This window comes from Gadus chalcogrammus, chromosome 20, assembly GCF_026213295.1.
Source record: "Gadus chalcogrammus isolate NIFS_2021 chromosome 20, NIFS_Gcha_1.0, whole genome shotgun sequence".
NCBI classification, from domain to species: domain Eukaryota; kingdom Metazoa; phylum Chordata; class Actinopteri; order Gadiformes; family Gadidae; genus Gadus; species Gadus chalcogrammus.
Window position 1 is genome coordinate 16,213,465 of NC_079431.1, and position 23,629 is coordinate 16,237,093.

The 23,629-nt window shown below is 45.2% G+C and overlaps 1 protein-coding gene across 11 annotated transcripts in view; it reads left to right on the top strand.

Annotated features, from left to right (window-relative positions):
- Positions 1–23,629, top strand: part of tns1b (tensin 1b) — a 184,239-nt gene that overhangs the window by 123,166 nt on the left and 37,444 nt on the right. For 9 of the 11 annotated variants that reach the window (XM_056579546.1, XM_056579550.1, XM_056579547.1 and 6 more), the window contains 12 exons: positions 3,271–3,320; positions 9,164–9,335; positions 9,637–9,687; positions 10,011–10,133; positions 11,764–11,828; positions 13,252–13,335; positions 13,937–14,049; positions 14,381–14,441; positions 16,240–16,315; positions 18,860–18,989; positions 19,223–19,286; positions 19,859–19,983. In XM_056579546.1, the coding sequence (XP_056435521.1) occupies positions 3,271–3,320; positions 9,164–9,335; positions 9,637–9,687; positions 10,011–10,133; positions 11,764–11,828; positions 13,252–13,335; positions 13,937–14,049; positions 14,381–14,441; positions 16,240–16,315; positions 18,860–18,989; positions 19,223–19,286; positions 19,859–19,983 (1,114 nt within the window). Of the gene's footprint in view, positions 1–3,270; positions 3,321–9,163; positions 9,336–9,636; positions 9,688–10,010; positions 10,134–11,763; positions 11,829–13,251; positions 13,336–13,936; positions 14,050–14,380; positions 14,442–16,239; positions 16,316–18,859; positions 18,990–19,222; positions 19,289–19,858; positions 19,984–23,629 lie in introns of all 11 variants that reach the window. The other 2 variants (XM_056579548.1, XM_056579556.1) reach the window with 1 other exon arrangement.

Below are 23,629 nucleotides of genomic sequence, written 5' to 3' on the forward strand. Positions count from 1 at the left end.
TTCTCACCGAATCCTCCAAACTTTTTCTGTTCTTTTATTGTTCTTTTGTGAAACTTTTCCCTCCTTTTCTTTTACCTTGCCCGCTCTCTTCCTCTCGCTCTCTGCTCTGCAGGCGAGTACCATCCCCCCACGTCTCTCTCTCTCTCTCTCTCTCTCTCTCTCTCTCTCTCTCTCTCTCTCTCTCTCTCTCTCTCTCTCTCCGATGGTTAATTTGTGGGCCTGCCCATAAACGTCGGACTGCTCAGATGGTTTCCATCAAAAAAACAGGCTAGGAGGTCCCCCCCCTCTCACTCCCCCCTGTCTTCCCACACCCACCCACCCACACACACACACACACACACACACACACACACACACACACACACACACACACACACACACACACACACACACACACACACACACACACACACACACACACACACACACACACACACACCCCTCTCTTTCTCCCTTATCCTCACCCCCGTTTCCCACCTTCTACTAACCCCCCCTCCTACCTCGCTCTTCCTCCCCCTCCTCCTCCTCCCCCTCTCTTCGTCCTCCTCCCTTTTGTCTCTCTCACTACTGCGAGCAGCGAACATGAAGGGGGGGTTGAGTTGTTTGCAATCGGGGACGTCCGTGCGAGCTGCAGGGTGCTACGTCTTTAGCACGGATAACCCACTTTGACTAATTGGTGGTGGTGTGAGCCAACAACATGCTCAGTGCGCATCATGTAATACAGCTCACAAGAGTGGTGTGAGACTCCATCACTGTATAGAAGTGGTTCCACAGCATAAACAGCATAACTGCAGCATAACTAGAATACCGCTGGGACACCATGAATGGAGAGTGAAGAGGTTTTCCCAGGGAAAACCTGATTGTTTTTGTTTGTTTTGTAGCTGATTGGAACTCGGTCATAATGTTTGTTTTTTTACTGACCCAGATGGGAGCTGTTACATGTGAATATTGTGGCTCATAAAACGCTGTGTACACCACTTTGGACTAATTAGAAGTGGAAAGCTGGATTTCCAGCGCTCTCTGTCCTCCTCTTCCACAAGAGTGAACCTCCTCTCCGTAGCCCTCTAAACTAGCACAGCCCTGTAATTAACACATGATGCTGCTTTGTTTCGGCTGTTGCTGCGCTGCGTGTGCGGTGTGTGTGTGTTTGTGTGTCTGTGTGTGTATGTGTGTGTGTGTTTGCATTCGCGTGTGTATGTGTGCTAACCAGTACCAGGGGTCAAAGAGTCGTGCTTCCTCTGTAAACAGAACCAATGTCAGTGTTTCAATTAGACCTAGAAATGAGCTCGTCCTGGTTTCCCGTCACTTCTTCTTTCTCTAGATCGGTAAAACAGTGCTGTTCCTACTTCACGACCCCTCATCTCTCTCGCTCTCTCTCCCTCCCTCCCTCCCTCCCTTGTTCTCTCTCTGTTCCCCAACTCTCTCCCTTTTACCTTTGACTCTCTCTCCGTCTCTCTTGTCCTGTCTCTCTTGTCCTGTCTTTCTTGCTCTGTCTCTCCCCTCCGTCTCCCCCGTCTCTCCCCCCCTCTCTCCCTGTCCCATACATCTCTGTTGCCCTGAGGCGACTCTGCCCAGCCGAAGGCCCTCGGCAGCAGCATGCTGAAGTGTTTATGTTGAGCTGCAGACTCCAGCAGAGGGATTCAATGAGTGTTGCTTTAGTAGGGGCCAAAGGCTCCTGGGAACCTTTTGGTTGGTCAGGGGATGTTTAACATTGAACATATAATATACGTTAGAAACAGGATGATGTCGATGATGATGGGTCCTTACACACAACAGCTATTGTCAAGGCGCTTGATCCGTTTAAATACATTGCAATTAGTTGATTTCTAAATCATGTGTGTGTGGGGGGAGTGTCTGTGTGGGTTGTGTATGTCTGTGCCTGTGTATGTGTGATAATAGTAGTAGATTGTGGAGCCTGAGACCACATTGAAACATGCATGCTTTTCTGTGTACATCCACGGCTCCTGTACTTCAGTAACACAGACACATGTGAGAACACAACCCGCCCACACTCGACACAGCAACCGGCCCTTCCCATCCTAGATACTCAGATGTAATGGATGGTGATGGATCACAGGCCATTCCCCTCTCTGTCTCGTCTCCCGCCCCCTCCCCCATCCCCCATCCCCACCGCCACCACCGGTGCACTTTGGTCGACTGCGCACGTCCACGTGACCTTTGAACCCCCCCCCACCAGGTTTTGGTGAGGGGGAGAAGGGGGGCGGGGAAGGCGTACTGGAGTCAAACGCAGACCATCGCTCCAAGTACACCTTCTGCGAGATGACTGTGTTACTATAATGGGATATTCATGATCCCAACCTCGTCTCCAGTTCATTTAGAAGGTGCCGTGTGATTCTTTCCCTGGAGAGAGAGAGAGAGAGAGAGAGAGAGAGAGAGAGAGAGAGAGAGAGAGAGAGAGAGAGAGAGAGAGAGAGAGAGAGAGAGAGAGAGAGAGAGAGAGACAGAGAGAGAGAGAGAGAGAGAGGGATTGGTGGTGTGTAAGGAAATAGAGAGTGCATGAGACAGAGAGGGAGAAAGTTAGCGGTACTGATAGAGTGTGAGACGGAGAGAGAGAGAGAGAGAGAGAGAGAGAATGAGAGAGAGAAAGAGAGAGAGAGAGAGAGAGAGAGAGAGAGAGAGAGAGAGAGAGAGAGAGAGAGAGAGAGAGAGAGAGAGAGAGAGAGACAGAGAGAGAGAGAGAGAGAGAGAGAGAGAGACAGAGAGAGAGAGAGAGGGAGGGAGAGAGAGAGAGAGAGAGAGAGAGAGAGAGAGAGAGACAGAGAGAATCCTCAAAGACCACCTGAGGGGGATTCTAGTAGTTTTCTGGCGCTCGCTATCCTCACTCCTTGACTTGTGACTTGTGTGTTATTCCCTCCGTCTCGCTGCAGCAATGAAGTCTGGCTCTATTGTTTATATTATTGTTCAATTGTGTTGCTTGGAAACCGTTCATACATGGTGAGCGAATCCACATGGTTGTGTGTTTCATCAAAATGAGAAAACCAATATACTGTATGTGGGGGAGTGGTTGTGTGTGGTCAAGCTGGATATGAACCTTACGAAGGAATCAGCATTGTATGGTTGAAATACACAGGTGTTCCTATTGTTTCAACCACACGCCGATGCTGATATTGCACTGTGAAATTCAATAATAACAAGAATCTCTCATGTTTTTCGCTCCGTGAGCCGTTGAATATTTAGACAGAATTTTCACGCGTTACAGAGGGTCAGCCACAGTTTACTGACCAGTTTAATGTTCTGCTTTTCTTCCAGGGCTCCACAAAGTCCTCCAAGAGCATGGAGTCTCGACGCAGACCCTCCAGGTAAGACGCCGAGAACAATTTCCTAAGATCCTCCTCCTCACCCAATCTCACCACAGAACGCCTTTTACCAGTGCTACGCTAAATCCCCTCTTCTCTTCTTACATATTCATATTTTTACTTGAGATGGCTGATGCAGATGCTTTTATCCAAAGCAATTTACAACCATTCATACACACATTCACACACCAACAGGGGAGTCAACCACACACGGTAACAGCCAGCTCATTGAGAGAAGTTAGTGTTACGTGTATTGCTCAGGGACACCTCGGCACTCTAGGAGGAGCCGGGATCGCCACTAGCAACCTTGCGCTTACAAGTCATCCCGCTCTATCTCCTGAGCTACTACCGCCCCCCATTTTCTTGTCTTATCTTCTCTCCTCTTCCCACTGCTCCTTCCCTCTTCTATCATTTCTTATCCTCCCATCTCCTCTCAATGTTTGACACAATCTTACCGTAGCTCACCATTTTGCCAATTGTATCTCCCTCTTTTCCTTCTCCTCTCGACTCCTTCTCTCTGCTCTCACCTCCTCCCCTGTCCTCCCCTCTCTTCTGTTCTCGTCTCCTGGGAATCATTTTTTATTGTATTTTTCACCGAAAATGCCCATGGTTACTATTTACAGTCAACTATGGAGATTCCACAGAAAGAGAAACGGCTTTGAACCAAGAGAGAAGCGAGGAGTTTCCATGTGCAGTACAGGGTGGCAAAACGCTAATGTTTTCTGATGACTGCAAGCTGCTCGTAAAAGGTTTCTTGTAGTTCACCAGATGCAATTTGTTGCTCTATTTGAGGAACCCACCGCCTGCCCCCCCCTCCCCTCCCCCCTCAGTCGATGAGAGAGCAAAATAAGGAAATAAAAGGGTTAAAGAAGATGACGTCACAGAAATCTTTTCTTTCATTTTCTTCCATTTCTATATTCAGGGGGAGTGCTACGAGGCTTCTACATCGTAAAGTTATGAGGCAATATGAGATCTGTGGATGTCCTGCAGGGAACCAAAAGCCCTGGAGTTACTCTGCACTTTGCAAAATAAATGGTTGTCTTTTACACATCCCCCTGTCCCCCCGTCACAAATGGAAGCCAGAGTTAAAAAAAGATGCTTCTCTTTCCTTTGCTGGACCTCTTAAGATACCTCATAGGCTCAGGTTATGCATTATTAAGGTTTTATTACCCGCTCAGACCAAGGCAAAGAGTTGCTACCACACATGGATCCCAGTTTTATGAGTCAATATAACTCATATGCAGGCAATGTTTATAATGGGGGTCATTGACGATCATTTACTTTCCAAAAAGAGTAAAATATCAGACCTCTTATTTAACTGAGGCTGTATAAAGTTCACTCAGTTTTCACCGGTGTTCATTGACCGTTGTGTTTTCTTCACAACCAGGCCGGAATAGATAATACTAAATAAGAGATGTTGTGCTTGTGCACCATGATGAATTACCCTTACCCCTTTCATTATAAAATATCCAGAATGAATGGATATTTTTGACGCATGACGAGCCATGAATGTCCCATATATCACATGGGTAAATCAAATAAATATGAAGTAGGCCTACCGAGAGTTAACACCCACTCTCTCCTTCTCTTTTAGAGAAAGTTTTTCCCCAATTAAACGCAGGGGGACACAAAATAGTCCTTAGTCAACAAAGAAGAACGCAAATGCGATAGACATTATGGCAATATGGGAAAGTGACGATTGGGAACAGGGCCAGATCTTGACCCATATATATGAAGCACCTGGCAGCACACACTATGGAACTCCCAATCCCTGGGATTAATCCTGTTTTGTAAGAAAATACACGTAAGGTTCTCCAACCGAGAGGCAATCTGTGAAGATGTACGGTGTTGGTGCTCATCCAGATGCGTTCCCCGACATGCGACCCCCTGCCCAGACTGAAATTGAGCGTGAGGAGATAAGGGTGGGGGGGAACGCAGTGAGAGGCAATCTCTCTATCTCTCTGGCTGATTAGAAGCAGGTTGGCCCTGCTCGCTGGCCGGCGCCTGGATCAGCACCAAACCACAGGCACCAATGAGGAAGAGCCCTGCAGAGGAGGACGGTTTAGAGAAAAAGAGGAAGACGTCACAAAGGATACCATGCCATACCCTTTATTTGTTATCTGGGTTCTCAGCACTCTGGGATGGTCACCCATGCACACCGTCCCACAACCCAAGCTGTTAAGTTATTTAACATCACGGGAGGGCATAGCCATTGCTCAGTACACAGCGTTCAAACTTGAGTGAACGCTCCACTGTCGGTGGAATAGTATTACTGCTGAAGGAGATGGATCCTTGCAGAAGTCCCACAGGCAGATCGAAAAACGAATAACCCAATGCATGCATTTATCGATCAGCATCAAATAAAACCGAAAGTCGAAATGAGAATCCCCAGCATGAGAGACGATTCAATCGTACCCCATTTATCATGGGAAGAAGACGATCAACGTTTTGCAATAAGCCGTCCTCCTTTGGTGTAAGTGGGAGAGCGATTGATGTATCAATTCATGAATGAATAAGCATGCTTTGAATGGGCCCAGATGTGGGGGATAGCACCGGCTATGTGTATAGTGGAGCATGTGGGAGTCCTGGGGCCAGACATATGAGCAATCTTCTCAGGACCTCCACTCAGTTGACACATGTGGGAAAAATGTTCTCGTCTGGGGGACTTTTTCTATTGGTTTATAGTTCCCCTTTTTCCACCCTCTCCTCCTGTCCTCCGTTCTCCTCCTCTTCTCTCGGGTGTGAGAGTTTCAGGGTTTAGACGGCTGTTGCTTTCTCTTTGTGTGTGTTTTCACGCTGATAAGCGCTTCATAGAAAGATTTACAGCCTCCAAAGATTGGGTTTTAGTTCACAATGTCAATTTTTCAGTCTAGCAGTCTCTATCTCTCAGGTCTGTACTTTTCTCCCCCCCTCTCTCTCTCTCTCTCTCTCTCTCTCTCTCTCTCTCTCTCTCTCTCTCTCTCTCTCTCTCTCTCTCTCTCTCTCTCTCTCTCTCTCTCTCTCTCTCTCTATCTCTGTCTCTGTATCTTTCTGTCATTTTGATTCTTCTGATTCTCATTTCTCTCTCTCTCTCTCTCTCTCTCTCTCTCTCTCTCTCTCTCTCTCTCTCTCTCTCTCTCTCTCTCTCTCTATCTCTCGTTCTCAATCTCTCTCTCTCTCTCTCTCTCTTTCTCTATCTCTTTTGATGCACTTGCTCGTTTTTGTCCCAGTGTGTGTAAAAAAGAATGCAGAAAAACCAAAAAGGGTAGAAACCATCACCTCCACCTCCTCCGTCTCCTCCGTCTTCTGAAGGTATTGGAATGGCGGGGTCCTGGATGACTTACATTTTCCATCAGCCGTCGTCCGAGGCGTTGTGTTTGGTCTGGGTACTTACTCACCGGGCGGAATGTGGGTGATATTTGGATAATCCCGTTTATTTACGAACTGAATCAACACCCCCGCGGTCCATCCCCCCTCTCCCCCCACCTCCACGCCTCCCAGAGAAACAGCGCGACAAGTGTTGGAAGCAAGGCGGCTAAGATCTTTTGATTAAACATACGCGGGAAATGCCATGGGAAGACTGCAGTGCTGCGCTCGGGCGGCCCTGGCGGGGGCCCCCGGGGGGGGCCCGCTGTCCCGCACCATGTTTGGACATGCGCTGGCTGGTGGCGCTCGGGAGAAGAAGCGATGTGTTTATAAGATTGAACCTGAAATGTAACTGAAGGTCTTCAGCGGTATATGGACGTCCCGAGTGTTTGGTGTAAGAGGGCCAAGCCGATCGCTCAAGTGGCTTCGGGCGATGGCGGTTTCAGAATGTTTTACTGTGAGATCGTTAGAACCGTAAGCAGGTTTTATATCCTCTTAACTCCTTAGGGATCTCCTCGCTTAGGGATGCAAACAGGTTGAAGAAGGACATTAGGTTTCTAACCCTTTAACTAGCAGACTAGCTTGGCTACAACAACTTAGTAGTCAAATGCATGGTTGAAGACAAAGTGACAAATGACATGACAAAGACCTGTGAGCAGCCTCCGTCATCGTCTTAACTAAACCAAGTCACACCAACCGAATGACATCGACCCACATCCAATGGCATGATTAGTAACGTGCAATAAAACAGCTTGAGAGAACATAAATCAGTGATTCACGTCTGAAGAGCTGGGGCTCTGGCTGGGAGTACAGCACACAGCCTCAAAGCATGACGCATAATACTCCTGTAAGTCAATATGTGCGCAAATATGTCTTCCCTCTCTGATCTGGTGGAAGTTGTGTGTGGTTGTCCCAGCATATGGACTGACCCCGCCTTCCTACTTGGAGATGGAACTGAACCAATGAGCTGAACCGACAATCCTCAGCCGTTTCTACCAAGCTTATGCATGATGATATCAGGCCACACCTGGTCAGCCCCAGATGAACGAATGCAGATTTAGATTTTGTTGACTACATTGTTCTATTCTGTGTGTATTCTTATTTCTAAACATACACTAATTGACACTAATTGACGCTTAATAACATAGCTGACCAAAGCTGTGTAAATACCAATCAGAATGTCTGCTCCAAGGTTGGGTCTTTGACATAGCTTTCTGGATCTTTCTTCTCAAATAAGAGTAACACAAGTATCTGTCTAGCAAATGTTTGGTGATAGAGGGTTCCTACAAGCCGCCTTTGTCAAGACTAATCATAGATAACCACATGAACTGCCCCCGACATTTCTTGGATGTTAACTGAAAAGAACAAAATGGATACATAATAAACGGTATAAATTGAATTATCGTCCTTTTCTTTACAACCGTATTCAAGCTTTTGTCTTGTGAAAATGATCTCATGGATGCATAGGTTTGACAGGCAAGGGGAGTGTGTGTGTGTGTGGGGGGGGGGGGGGGGGGGCAGAGCCACAGAGAAGAGGCAAACCGAAACCATGTGTTGGTTGTTATTGTGAATCTAAATACAATCAAAAGGATGACACCGTTTGAAGTCAAGCATTCTATAACAAAAGTTCTATATCAAAAGTATACATATAACATCAAAATATGTTAAGATGAAAGAGGAAATGGAGCAGCGTAAGTATTTCTTTCTGTTTGGTTGAGTTTTGCAGTACCTTTCACTAAAGTACAATGGCAGTGAAAATAAGTGACCGTTTCTCTGGAAGCCACACCAAGTTACTTTTAAGGAAAGGGTAAAACACACAGTTTAAGATTAAGGTAAACTGATTGACTGCAAATGCAGACAGCCACGGTGGTCCCTGACAGAACACGGCATTGTGCTCTGTGTTGAAACGACTTGCGGTTGGTCAATTATCTCAGCCGGAAAATTGCTTAAGATGTCATTTCTATAGCAGTAATGCTATAAATGCGCAGTAGTATTACTATCAATGTTGTTCTACCAGCATTGTAGAGATTAGAATGTAAACCACTGGTGCTCTCACCATGAAGTAGCCACCGACCCTCTGGGGACCCGGGTTTCATTCACCGCAGTCATGTCGTTCCCTCTCTCTTTCTACCCACTTTCTTGTCAAGCCGATAAATATACATAAAAAGTGACATTTTACGTAATTCAATAATAGCATTCGTAGAAGATGAGCACTGTTTATATTTGCGCTTTGCCCAGTTGTTGACAGAACTTGAATTTTTTCCTCTGATCCAGAACATTCTTTGATTGTTATTTGGATAAAAGGGTCTCCCTAAAGACTAGCTTTGAATTTCAAGATTAGATAATAATCCTCAATTCATGTCCCAAATGGGAAATCCGGGAACGCAATGTACCAATATTCACCATGAGCTATTCACTATATATAAATGATAGTATAACTTGTTGACAGAAGGACTCAATATAAAATGTGTAAACCCTCCGCCTCCTCCCGCCCCCCCCAGGACGGTGAGCCTCATGCAGGCCCTGGAAGAGAACTACGAGGTGGACCTGGTCTACATCACGGAGCGGATCATCTCCGTCTCCTTCCCCAGCTCGGTGGAGGAGCAGAGCTATGCCGCCAACCTGCGCGAGGTGGCCACCATGCTGCGCTCCAAACACGGAAACAACTACCTGGTACGGCCCCGGGGCCCCTGCCCCTGCTCTCTACGGGTCTGCATGGTATTCTGGTGGGTTAAGGGGACTCTGTCGCAGACCTAGGAGGACGCGTGGTTTGTAGGCAACAGCACATATGAATCAAAGAACTATGAGATTTCAGACAGGTCTAAATGTTTTTTTCTTACTGTGCAAGAGAAATGGCAATGATGTAGACGGATGAATGGATTAAGATGACTCAGACGCACGATGCTGTCTACAATACTTCTTTATCCCAAATTGCACGTCAGAGATTCATAAATGACTTTCTTATCTTTTCCAGCTCTTCAACCTCAGCGACAAACGTTATGACATTAACCAGCTCAACCCAAAGGTATGCGATTCTACTCAACTCTCCTCACAGCTCTACTTTATCTATTATACTCTGCTCTACTTTTGTCTTTGTATGATATCAAACTCAATATAACGTTCTGGACCTAATATCTCTCTCTCTCTCTCTCTCTCTCTCTCTCTCTCTCTCTCTCTCTCTCTCTCTCTCTCTCTCTCTCTCTCTCTCTCTCTCTCTCTCTCTCTCTCTCTCTCTCTGTCTCTCAACCCTTCTCTCTTTTTCTCTGTCTATCTCTTTTTATATCTCTCCCTCTCTCTCCCCTTCTCTCTGTCCCTCTCCCTCACTCTCTCTCTAATTCTCTCATCCAGGTCCTGGACTTTGGCTGGCCGGACCACCACGCCCCAGCACTGGACAAGATCTGCAGCATCTGCAAGGCCATGGACACCTGGCTTAGCGCAGACAGCCACAACGTGGTGGTCATACACAACAAGGTACAGATACCAACACAGGGAACCAATACTAGTTATAAGATACCAGAACAAGATACCAAGGCAAGCTCCAAGCACAATGTACCAGCAAAAGATACTAGCAGAACAAACTAACTACAATATCCCAGCACAATATATACTTTGTGAATGCTGTTTGGGTTTGTGTGCTGCTTATGGGCCAGTGTGTTTGCAGCCAATAGAGGGCGCTCTTTGGATGTCTCAGGGCTCCCCCAACCCAGCCCAGCGCTGTACTGGTGTGAGTGTGTGTGTGTGTGTGTGTGTGTGTGTGTGTGTGTGTGTGTGTGTGTGTGTGTGTGTGTGTGTGTGTGTGTGTGTGTGTGTGTGTGTGTGTGTGTGTGTGTGTGTGTGTGTGTGTGTGTGTGTGTGTGTGTGTGTGTGTGTGTGTGTGTGTGTGTGTGTGTGAGTGAGTGGGAGTTTGTGTGAGTGTGGCCACACTGTTTGTAAATGTAATCCTCCTGAAATGTGTCAGTGCACTGCTGTTTGCAAGGATTAAGTGTGTGTGTGTGTGTGTGTGTGTGTGTGTGTGTGTGTGTGTGTGTGTGTGTGTGTGTGTGTGTGTGTGTGTGTGTGTGTGTGTGTGTGTGTGTGTGTGTGTGTGTTTGAGTTTGAGTGAATGAGACAGAGTTGTTTGCTCTGAGTTTGTTTTGTTCAGGGTTGCGTCGAAGGTAAGATTTAGAAGAACTCTGATTATCGGAAAAAAAACAACCCAGCCACTCTAGAGCCGTAATCAGGATGTTTTACCCTCCAAGTCCTAATAACAACTGCCGAGCGAAGAAGAAAACAAAAGGCCAAAGGTCAAAGTAAAAGTCAAGCAAAGATGGCCTGCATAGTGTCAACTTATAATGTTCCTTTTCTTCATTTTAACCTCAGGCAGTTTTGTGGGTCCCTATGCTCAAAACCTCACACACCTGGCAACCCACCGCCTCCAACAAAATCATGAAATGCATTTCCAATCTCTTAGCACCAAGAGAATATAAAATATGCGTGGACCCACCGTTAACCATTTTAACCGGGAAGAAAGTAGTTCCCATAAGGAAGGGTGTAAACATGGCGGTTGCCGTGACGACCAGGGCTTGTTGTTTTCCTTGCAGGGTTGCGTAACGCGGGTCGATGAGAACATCACCGGGGTGGGTGGGTGGGAGGAGGAGGTGGTGGCGGTGGTGTCTATGACGGTCGCTAAGGAAGTCGTTTGGTTTGGATTTACACATCATCAACCAAGCGCTTCCCCAGTGGACAACATGATGTTTATAATGTGGAATGTTGAACAGACTTTGTAACCCTTTAACCCTTCAGGAATACTTAACCTTTTCCCTGGTTGGGGGAATGCTTTGGTGTTTTTTGCCGATTGGTTGCTCAGGGTTTTCCTAAGGCAGTGCATCCGTTTGCTTGTGTTAAAAAAGTTATGGTCTAAAGTATACAAACCCGCCAAACACATGATGGCGGAATCGTTTGCCTTAAAGCCATGTTCATCTTTATACAATCATACCTACATAATATTATTCATGGTCTTCAGATGATAATCAACCATTTGGGACCTTTTTGGGAGCAATATTGACATTGCAACAAACAGCCGATGATTGACGGATTGGTTGATTGATTTGTTTGCTTCCAGGGCAATCGAGGCAGGACCGGGGTGGTGGTGGCAGCATACATGCACTACAGCAACATATCCGCCAGGTAAGTACAGCTCCGCCGCCACACAAACAGAGGTCAGGCCACACTAAAGCCCTGATGTGTGGGTTGGACTGTTTGCGTCAGGGAGTTTATTTAGTTTGTCGTTTTTCGATTTTTTATGTTTTCACAAACAAAAGAAAGGAAGATAGACAGCCAACAACAGAAAAACAGCCATTGTAAGTCACAGAAGACAAAACAAAGTATCCAGTTTGGCAAAACAAATCAAAAAATCAATCCAATGCAAAGAACCAAGGGATACTCATACATAATGTAAAGTTACATATATATTGATATATATAACCTCAGTCTGGTGAGGGATCTAGGGAACGGATCAGAGGGCTCCCTGGAGACCCTTCTCGGTACAGTGCGTGCCCTGCTTGGTCCGTACCCGGTCACAAGATCTCATGGTGAAGATACAGTGATCTAAGCAAGGGAGTGGACGCAGGGGCTGTGAGATAGGGGATCTGTTTTCATCGCAAAAGAGCTATAGAACATTACACTCCGGTCGACTGTTATGCTGCAACATGCTCTTTCGGCTTTTATTTGCTCCGTCAAAGTGGATTATCGAAACATGCAGCAACCAATGTTAACGGTAATGATAGTTTTCTTTATTTGTAGCATATAGCAGAATTTTAAACAGATGTTAGAAAGTCTATAACAGGGCAAATACAATCATAAATCATGCATAAGGACAAAGCATTGGAAAAATAAATCACACGATTTATATTATTATTTATACCAAATAATAGTGAAAACATATTGCATTATCACTCAGCTTCCCGTCGTAAAGAGTTGTTGACTCACATGCCAGAGTATCACTGAATAATTTTGCTTCACGCCCAACATAATTCAGAGGGAATCTAGTCTATTTAAAAATGGGAGGAATCTTCAGTCCCAACGGTACACCTCATCGTCCCTCGAAGAATGTGGACTGACAGAGGACAAAATTCTATTCTGCTCCCAAGAGATGTCAGGGGCTTTCTACTGCATGCCTTGTATGGCTGTAATTTAATTGAACCTTCTTTTGTGTGTATCAAAACATTGTGGCCTTCCAGTGAAAACATCAGCACCAGCAATCCTGTGAGATGTCCCTGAGATGTCCTCTTTACAAAGCTAGCTTACGAAGCTAAATTAATGAAATTAACTCCTAAACTCTTAAACTTCAACACAATGATTTGGTAAACGATATCAAAATGTGTTTGCATTCTAACATCTGAACTGACTTTAAGAAACATGGATAAACATGTCTCTTAAACTAACCAATGTTTATGTGGGATATTTTCTCCCTCAGTGCTATTTTATCCGTCCCTCAGCGCCAGGCCTCTCCCGCTGTTCAGCCATGCTTGTATATTTACATTATGAAGTGAATGGGGGGAGATAAGCAGAGTGCTCTTATCCTAATGTATCTCAATATGTTGTATGGCAGTGCGGACCAAGCTCTGGACCGGTTTGCTATGAAGAGGTTCTATGAAGACAAAGTACTCCCTGTCGGCCAGCCGTCACAGAAAAGGTCAGTCTTATCCCACTTCCTGTTCCTGAGAGATTTATGGTTTTCATGCTAAAGTGAGCTGCTAATGCTACTCTAAATCCAGATTGGTGACATTTATAGGCAGACTTAATGTGTGGAACAGAGAAGTGTACAAGAGTGTACACTTAAAATTGAGGCGTATAGGATTAATGTCAGTTCTTTTGATTCAACCATCAACGTATTGTATATATAAAGTTTGTCTATCTAGAGTGGCCTTGAACCTAAGACATAACTGACGAGAGACAATGACAACACAAAACCACAAAAGAACATTACAAAACAGCACAGCACACAGCACAAAGCAAAACACACTACAACACAAAATGACACAGCACATCTCAAAACAAAGCATAACACACCACAAAAAAAAACATCCCAAACAACAAAACTAAAGGAAACCAGTGGCTCTGCTAACTATCTTGATATGATTGATGTTTAAGTTATTATGTTTGTGTGCGTGCGTGATTGTGCGTTTGTGTGTGCGGCTGTGTGCTTGTGATGGTGCGTCCTTATGTGTGTGTGTCTGTGTTTATGTGCATGTGCTTGTGTGGGTGTGCATGTACATGTGTCTGTGTGTGTACAGGTATGTGCAGTACTTCAGCGGCCTGCTCTCGGGTAACATCAAAATCAACAACAAGCCGCTGTTTCTTCACCACGTCATCATGCACGGCATCCCCAACTTTGAGTCGCAAGGAGGTACATACACACACACACACAAACACGCACACACACACACACACACACACACACACACACACACACACACACACACACACACACACACACACACACACACGCACACACACACACACACACACACACACACACACACACACACACACACACACACACACACACACACACACACACACGCACACACACACTTTCAAAACATTTTCTAAACTCCCTCAACACATAATCAACTCCACATCATTGACTGTTGGTATTAACTAACAGTGTCCTCATCATAGAATCATATGTTAACATATGGAAGGTTAATCAATTCCACTTCTCTACGGTTTTCCAGGTTGTCGTCCTTTCCTCAAAATATACCAGGCCATGCAGCCCGTCTACACATCTGGAATATAGTAAGTCTTTCTCACATACACACACGCACACACACACATGCGTGTACACACATGCACACACCTGCACACACACACCTCTAGGATTTTAACGAGATTTCGGGGAAAGCGAGCCTCTAATAGCTCCATAATAAAACCCTTGGTTCCCCCTTTATAGTCGTCCTCCAACCTCGCCTGCGGGCTAAATATATACATAAATCATCGCTCTTTCCAGTTTGTACGATGAGCGCGCCACATATTATTGTGTTTAGTTAGCCTCCCACTCCACCGCTCTCGCTTCCCGCCCTCGGAGCCGTTGCCGTCAGGATGCTGGTTCTGGATACCGGTGAGCCAATGAAACCGGCAGACTCTGTGGACACCCCGTCGTGTCTCTAGGACCCCCGCCTCTAGCTTCTATGAGCAGACAGGAAACAATGGATTGTTCTGGAGTTCTGAGGTTGTTTTTAAGGGGTGAGGAGGTTAGGGGGAGGCGATGTAGCAGAGGGGAGGGGGAACTGCATTTGCGGTCTTTCCCTTCTAGTATTTCCTCTTAGGGACAATAACGGAGGGGATAGGAATGAATATTGCCTGGTTTTTAACTCCCTTTATTTTGTCCGCTTTTTGTCTATACCATGATGTAGGCTAGGCGGTCTTACTAGCTCGCTTTACTTATTCTGTGTGTTTGGTGAACCCCCCCCCCCACTTCACATCCTTGTCAATGATTGTCTTTTATCTGTTTGCACTACTAATAACTAGTATTCACTGTTGAGGAAGCCTGAACCGCATTTCATTTCCGATCATTTATGCTGCTCGTCATTCCATCAATCACAATAACACAACTTACCACCTATATCCTCCGAGGCCCAGCCCCTGAATCTCTACATGTGTTTACAGACGGCGGAACCTCTTAAAGCGCCTTCCCTTTAATCACATTCTCTCAGACTCACTGGCTCTCTCACATGCCTCCTATTACCGGCCCTCACCGCGCTTTGATCGCTGGCTCTTGGCTGGACGATCTTCCAGAAACTAAGTCCTCCTACATTAACGTCTGAACACGGAACGCCGACCGCAAGGTGCAGACTTTCCAGCTTCCTCCAGCCAATTGCCACCCAAGGCTGAGAGGCTTACTGGTTAAAATGCTGCTGGCCTACTGAGCATGCGTGCATTCTGTGACTTGTCAAGCATCGCAAAACAATATCAGTCACACGCAAGGGCCCTGTTGTGCGCTTTTACATGATGAAACATAGAAATAATAGTTGTTTCACATTGCTGTTCTTTTGGAAAACGAAGGACGTGGAGTGGAATGGCTTTTTACTATTTACTGACTCAAAATGTACACAAATCTGCAGAATGTACATTTAAATATGCATGTCGTGTGTTACAAATGGGTTACATCTCCTGCCAAATCCGACCAAGCAATTATCTGCTGGACTAAAAGGGCAAACAAAATATCCCTGATTATTTGTATGACGTAAATGTATGACCTTTCATAAACAATGGAAACTTCACAATATGTATTGTAGTTGATCGTGAGTATTCTGATAAAGTTGGGGGGTTGTAGGGTTTTTGAATCCCAGCCAGAAGCTACTGGGATTTATCCCCAATGTCCACCCTATACCTGTAACAGCCTTTCCTGTAGGAGGCCTACAGGAAAGGCTGTTACAGGTAGGGCGTTAGGACCCCTAACGCCCTACCTGCTCCTTAATGACAAGTTCCTGAATTCACTGCAAGTCATTTTGGATTGAAGCGTCTGCTTAATGACTGAACAGCTACGTGTGTTTTTATTGACGCCGGTCTTCTAACGGTCATGTTCCCTCTGCAGTAATGTTCAAGGGGACAGCCAGACCAGCATCTGCATCACTATTGAGCCGGGACTGCTTCTCAAGGGAGACATACTGGTAAGCTCCAAGTGCACGACACACACTCATTCCCCGGAATGAGCCTAGTATCTCTCTCTCTTTGCCGAGGGCGCGGTAGCAAAACGGTCTTGGATTGACCTGGACGTTGAGGAGCACTATGCATTTTGAAGACTTGAAGGGCTGAATGCTACGTAGCATTGCCTGGTTGCAGGTGTATGATATGGTATGTTTATAAGCAATGAGGGAATCCGATAATTTTTGCTCACTGTATTCGGGGGGCCCCAGCGGCTATATGATTATTATTCTGTGTATGTTTATAGTTTCCATTGCAGGATAAATGTGCTCATAAAAGCATAGCGAGAAGACTGTTGGCATGCGTCCTTGCTTTAACAAGACTCATTATCACACTTTATGTTTGTTGTAAAATATAAATAATTTTGTCGTAAAATACGATGCCGAAATTTCGCAGCTGAGACTCCTTCCTCTTACAGGAACCTACAGGATTCACACAAGGCATCCATCAAAGCCCGAAGATGTTGAATAGACATTACCTCGTAGACAATTTGAATGCATCATCTTAAAATGGCTTTTCAGAGCTGAGAAATGTAAGTGCTGCATTGCACCGCAAAAATGAAAAAATAACGTGACTTTCGAATTTGTGAAGAACGAACATTTTTACCGAGATAGTTCAAGGAGAAAATGGCATACATTTAGCAAAGGCTTCTGCTGACGCTCAGTAATTGGGCTTCTAATGCCGGAGTGGTGCATTCAGAGAGGTTGCCGTCTCACTGGAGAGGAGGGCCCAGGTGGAGCACTTATGTTTAGGGCGCGCTTCGGAGAGCTGCGAGCGGACTGGAGCCAGAAATCATATCCCTGTTTTTCATCTAATGGAGGCTAATGGGGTAGCTCTTATCATGATTAATATTCAGCACGTACGTAAACTCTGATCTCTGCCCTCCATCCTGCCATCCTCCTCAACCCCCCCCCCCCCCCCCCCCCCCCCCCCTCCCCCCTCGTACGAGGGCCAAAACAGAGGAGAATTCCGTTTTTAGTGCTAAGTGCTAAACTGTGAGATACCACATGTGTTTTCCTCTGCATGAGAAACCTAGGAATTAGATAATCTTTTTATATATCTCGACTTGATTTTTAAATGAATGTTTATCTTTGCATTCCTCACATTACATTGGCTCGGTTTGGGTGTTTTAGACTGGTCTTTTGTTAGTTTTGAGGTGCTGTAATATTTATAGTGTGCACATAGTTTAAGCTAAGGTAAGGGGTCAGCTACATGAACGGTAGCTTTAGGGAGCTTGTTTGACATTTTGAAGGCCAAGGCGTCGGTCTATATGTTTTCCTAGCTCTATATCTGTCCTTAAGAAATGTCAGACTGCCGTTGCGTAATCCAAAGAGCGAGCTCTCTGTGGGAGGTAGGGCATATTCCAGAAAGCCACCAGAAAGCCCAAGGGGATATTTGACTTATCCACGCTCCGCACTTCAACCCCCGCGCTTGTTTGTTTGGATACTGCAGACTTCCATCGTTCGCCTCATCCCTTTTTTTACCCTTTGTATGAGAAGCACATGGTGAACTGATAGTTATGCAGTGGCGAAATAAAAAGAAAACACATTTCATCATAGACAATTATTCCCTTTATGCAATCTTGGCTGTCGTTCTTATATTCTCTAAACCTACTTTAAAGAGTGTTTCGTAATTAAGGAAATTGAATAAAAAACACATCAGGTATACATTTTGACCTCTGAGGTCCATGAGATTCATAGGCATATAAATATCTTCCTGTTAACACCAACAGGAAGTATCATGCTATTTCAGCTTTAATGTAAATCCCTTTGGCTGATAAGATAAGCAGATAAGTATTTGATTTGTAGAGCACTTCGTAATTGGGATAAAAGGTAAGTAAATACTGCACGAGACCTAGTAGCATTCATATAAGTGTCTCTCGCGCGGTTCATCTCAATGTCATATCGCCCACTTGAGGAGGGCCGTGGCATACATTTATAGGCCTGTATCTATCCATATCTATAGAAAACGAAAAGTCTGAAAGGCTTTCCCTAACGGCGCTGTAATAAAGGAGGAAAGGCCGTGAATCACGAGGACGTTTTGACGGCCAGAAGTTCAGTGCCTCTATTTGCTCTACGTGGGATAGTTCATATCGCTAGGATGGAGTTGAGTTGTGCCGCATCCAAGATGTGAGGTCACTCACGCTGAACGATGTTGTCCAGCAGACCTTCCTTTGCGCACATGAATTTAAAGAAAAAGTCACATGACTGAGGCGTTTTTTATCAAGGTACTTTCAAGACTGTGTTTAGTGTGTGTGTATTAGCTTTCTTTCCTGACGTAATTGTCTCACTCCTTTGAAGCCGGGCCAATGTCTATAGCGTTCACTTTAGACGGAAACGTACTCAGATACATTACTTCAAGGAGCGGTTGGGGGTTCAGGGTGTCTTGCTCAAGGATCCCCACAGGTCAAACTGTGGACATTGGAGCAACAAACCAATAACCTTTCTGCGGGGACACATGTTCTGAATCAATCTTCATGCCCCTCTTATTTGCACCCCCCCCCCCTCCAGCTGAAGTGCTACCACAAGAGGTACCGCAGCCCGTCCCGCGACGTGGTATTCCGGGTTCAGTTCCACACATGCGCCGTCCACGACCTGGGCATCGTGTTCGGGAAGGAGGAGCTCGACGAGACCTTCAAAGGTGGGCAGCCTCGGGTCTGTGTGGAGGGCGGTCGAAGTCCATAGCTGACGATCATCATGTGTAAAGTTGTGGCCACCTCGGGGGCTTTGCTGGGCTCCTTCTATGACAAGGACACTGGTGGTTCTTATGCAAAGCTGATTCATTGGAGAGTTGGCTCAATGTGTTGGAGAGTTGGCAAAGGGTTCATATAGTCTGATCGGGATGTTAATGTCTTTTCCCTTTCCCGCCTGCAGATGACAGGTTTCCAGAATATGGCAAAGTGGAGTTTGTCTTCTCGTTTGGGCCGGAAAAGATCCATGGTGAGAGGGAGTCTTTCATTCATTATGGTTTCAGGGTATATTGATGTTTTCCTGTTCTCCCTCGTTAATTAAAAGTTGTATTAAATGTGTATTTTATTATTTCATCTGTTGAAAATTCAGATATTTGTTATTCACCTTAACTTATTATTCATCCACCCACCTTTCTATCTTTCTATCTATCTTTCTATCTTTCTATCTTTCTATCTATCTATCTATCTATCTATCTATCTATCTATCTATCTATCTATCTATCTATCTATCTATCTATCTATCTATCTATCTATCTATCTATCTATCTATCTATCTATCTATCTATCTATCTATCTATCTATCTATCTATCTATCTATCTATCTATCTATCTATCTATGTCTTTCTGTCTTTCTGTGAGTCCGTATTTACGTTTGTCTTTCTGTCTAAAAGCAGTTGTGTGAGATAGTGCTCAACTGAGTCAAGTCTCCTACAAACTCACAGAATACTTAAACAACACATTAAATCAGTGAATCAGGACAGTATGTCGTGGTTTCAATCCAAGAGATGCTTACTTTTTCTTCTGTGCCTTTCTGTACTTCTGGTCAAGGTATGGATCGCCTGGAGAATGGCCCAAGTGTCTCCGTGGACTACAATACCCAGGATCCTCTGATCCGCTGGGACTCCTACGAAAACTTTAATCAGCACTGTGAGGACAACGCAGAGGGTGAGTTTAATCGGCCTCACCGCTGTGTCACCACACACATTAGCAACCTCATACAAACACACAGTCACTCATGTGCACAAACACACACACACACACACACACAGCACAGACACACATAGCGTGTAATCCTAATGACCTTTTGAACAGCGCCGTTTGTGTCTTCTTCAAGGCCCGTGGTTTTGTGCGCTGTGCGTCTGTGACCCTGGGCAGATTCAATCAGTCCTAACAGCATTTGTGCCGGAGCTTTCACACTCTCAAAACATCATAATCCTGCAGACGTTGAGGGTCAAACCAAGTTCACACCGCCACCGTGTAGCTCCCAAAACATAACCCACAGGACACGTTCAGGAATAGTACTTGGGTTTTAGAGACAATTTGGCTAGAAATAAATTGTTTCTTTAATTAATATTTCTCCAGAAATAGGGAATACAGAGGTTATATCATCTTCTCAAGTGTTTTAGGTGTACTGGGTCTAATTTTTACATGCCATATGATTTGCATGTGCACATATATAAATGGTTGTTCCCGTAAGTGCAATGTAAACCCTTTCGTCCTTGGAACCAAAGCCCAAGTTTTCCCTCGATAGCTTACCATCCAAGCTAGCTGTCCACATGCCTTGTGGTCCCACAGATCCACAATGTCCCTGCAAAACCACGTAGACCAAGGAAGCTAGGCGTTGGGCCGGCCGTGGTCCCTATGTGGTGACCCAGAGGAATGCACTGAGCCCCCAGGACCGCTAGTGGGCCCCTGCATCTCTGGGTGTCCAAGGGAAGGAAAGAGAGACTCCTGGATTCAGTCGCAGCGCTGGACACACACAAGCACATAATTCCTGTGGGTGTACGTCGGTCACTCTGGTCAGATAGTGTTTCACCAAAATATGGACGGTTTGGTCTACTTCCTGTAGTCGATAGACCTTTTGTGTTGTGTAGCTTGCAAACTGTCCCCCAATGTTTCTATTATTATACTTTTGAGGCAGATGTTGCTGGAAATCATTCACAGAGGAGCAGAATAGTGAAGTGGTTAGGATCTTTGACCCCCAACAGTTCTGGAGCTGAAAATAAATGTCCTCAGTCTACATGTATCCTTCATTGAGCAAGATGCCAAACCCCTTAGTATGTAAGAAATAATAATAAAAAAAACAGTAATGTAATCACTATGTTGCTCTGGATTAAAGCATCTGCTTAATGACTCAAGGGTTAATAGTAAATCTCAAAACACGAAGGCATTTTTGTCGCTGGCTTACGGTTAATCAGACTCTTTCCTGTAATGCCCCCTGTGTGAGTTCCTGAACGGCTGAAATGTCAAAGGTGACTGGACGGTCTTTATCACTGCTCATAAAGTGAGCCTTCACACTAGCCGAGCTTGAAATAGGCACCGCCAAAATAGAATAGGTTGAGCTCTCATCCTTATTTTGTTTCAGTGGAGATGAGATTGCATATTTGTGTGTGTGTATGTGTGTGTGTGTGTGTGTGTGTGTGTGTGTGTGTGTGTGTGTGTGTGTGTGTGTGTGTGTGTGTGTGTGTGTGTGTGTGTGTGTGTGTGTGTGTTTGTGTGTGACTATGCGTGTGTTTGGGTGCGATTGTTTATGAGTGTGGTTTTACTATGTGGTAATTTGTTGCATATTATGTGAGTTGTGTAATTGTATTACTGTAAAGAGTAAGTTGTGAAATGTAGGGTTAGAGAAAGATAGAGAGAATTTGTTTGTGTGCCTACACATTTAAATGTGTTCATGTGTGTGTGCGTGTGTTCAAGTATGTGTGTGCACGTGTAAATTAGGCAGGCAAAATTGTATCCAAGATGTGACACTCACACATACACACACACAGACCGCATACACACACGCACACACACACTCTTCATCTCCTTGAGATTTGGAATACTTGATAATACTTCAAACATTTCTCACAGTGGCCATTGTGCCAGAGTCCATGGCTTCACTCTGCCAGCCAGACAGACGGATACAGACTGCATTTCAAAGCTTGTGATTGGGACTGTGATGGCGGTCACAGGCTCTTAAAGGGACATTTGGACCAGTGCCCCTGCTCACAGAGCCAGCCATGGTTTGCAGTAATGGCAATGGAAAAAGGAATGGGTTTTCAGAAATCGCAGAGGGTGTGCAGTTCTGCTGTCATTAAATGTGCACTTCCAGACTTCTGCACGTGTTTGTACCAACAGGGCAATTAGCTTCGATAGTGGCGTAAGCCTTTTCACAGGCAGACAGGAAACTTTCAGATAGATATCTTCCCATTGGCGGCTGTAAACAAAAGTTTTGTTCCGTATCATCATGGTCAGTTGTCTGCATGAGCGTTGGGTGTGTAAGGGAACACATTTTAGTTTGACGGGTGGATATTGCCTTGAAATGAGTTTGTAGAGTTGAGGTTAGTTTGTTGGTATAGGATAGATTGTGGAAACAAGACCAGGGCCCTGTACCACGAAGCTCGCTTAGAGGGTTAGCGAGGTATGTTGAGCTCCAAGCCTGGGTTAGTTGTACCACGAAAGTCGATCTCTTTTAGCGTCGCTGTATCACCATGGTGACTTATGCTCGCAACCAAAACTGGTCGGGAGCAGTTTTTCGGCTTAGTCTAGCCGGAGATCGGCTACTTAAATCGGCGTGTGCAGCTTCCTAGCCCCTCCTCTGACAATGGCGTCGCCATTGTGGGTGTTCCCGTGGACCCCGGCGCACTTCTCGTACTGGCGTCTCTCCGGAGACAGAGGATTTTACGGATTTCAGACTCTATTGTCATTGTGCAAACAACGAAATTGGGGTTCTTCATGAGAGATACAGATTCTCATCAGAGGGTGTTTGTTATTTGATCGTCCTTTTGGACCTTATGTAGACAATGATTACTGTTGCGCATTGTGTCTCCGTGACAGTGTGCTAGAGTGGAGGTAGCGCGTCAGTCTTGAATTTCTGCGCGGGGGGTTCGACTCCCATGTGATGCAAATTTATGTGCAGCTTAAAAAGTCCTAAATCTCATGCATATGGAATACTTATTCACTAAAGCTTATGGAATTGTATTTTTGTGCTTATTTCGAACTTGAACCCATATTTTCAAGGCCGTGCTGGCACCACATCTATGGGGTAAAATGCATGATGATAGACCGGCGAAATTGAACCCCGGTCGCTGGCGTTCGGGTCTTACACCAATCCATTACGCTAGAGCCGCTTCCTCTCAGCAGTCGAAAACATGCAATACATTTCTTAAATAGGGTGTATTTAAAGTGAATTCCCTAAATGATAGAATAAGGCAGGATGGACGTTGCTTATGCATTTTTAAATCATCATCATTCTATTTGGATTAATGGCGAACAATTCTGCATTTGGCATAGTTATTTTACAGACAATATGCAGAATATTTTCACTTATACACATATAGACTGCTTGATCTATCGTAAAGGTGAGAAAAATGACGCAAAAAAACGCCCCTTTCACGTGAACGCGCACTGAACCTAAAGCGGAAAACCTGGTTTAACTAATTGAATCTAAAGTGAGCTTCGTGGTACCATTTAACTCTGATTGCGAGTTGCGGCTCTGTCGAGCCAGGTTTTCCCAAGAAAGCCTGGGTATGTTCAGCGAGCTTCGTGGTATAGGGCACAGAGTTACAGACCCATCTGTCGTTGCTGTTGTTGTTGTTGTTGCGGTTTA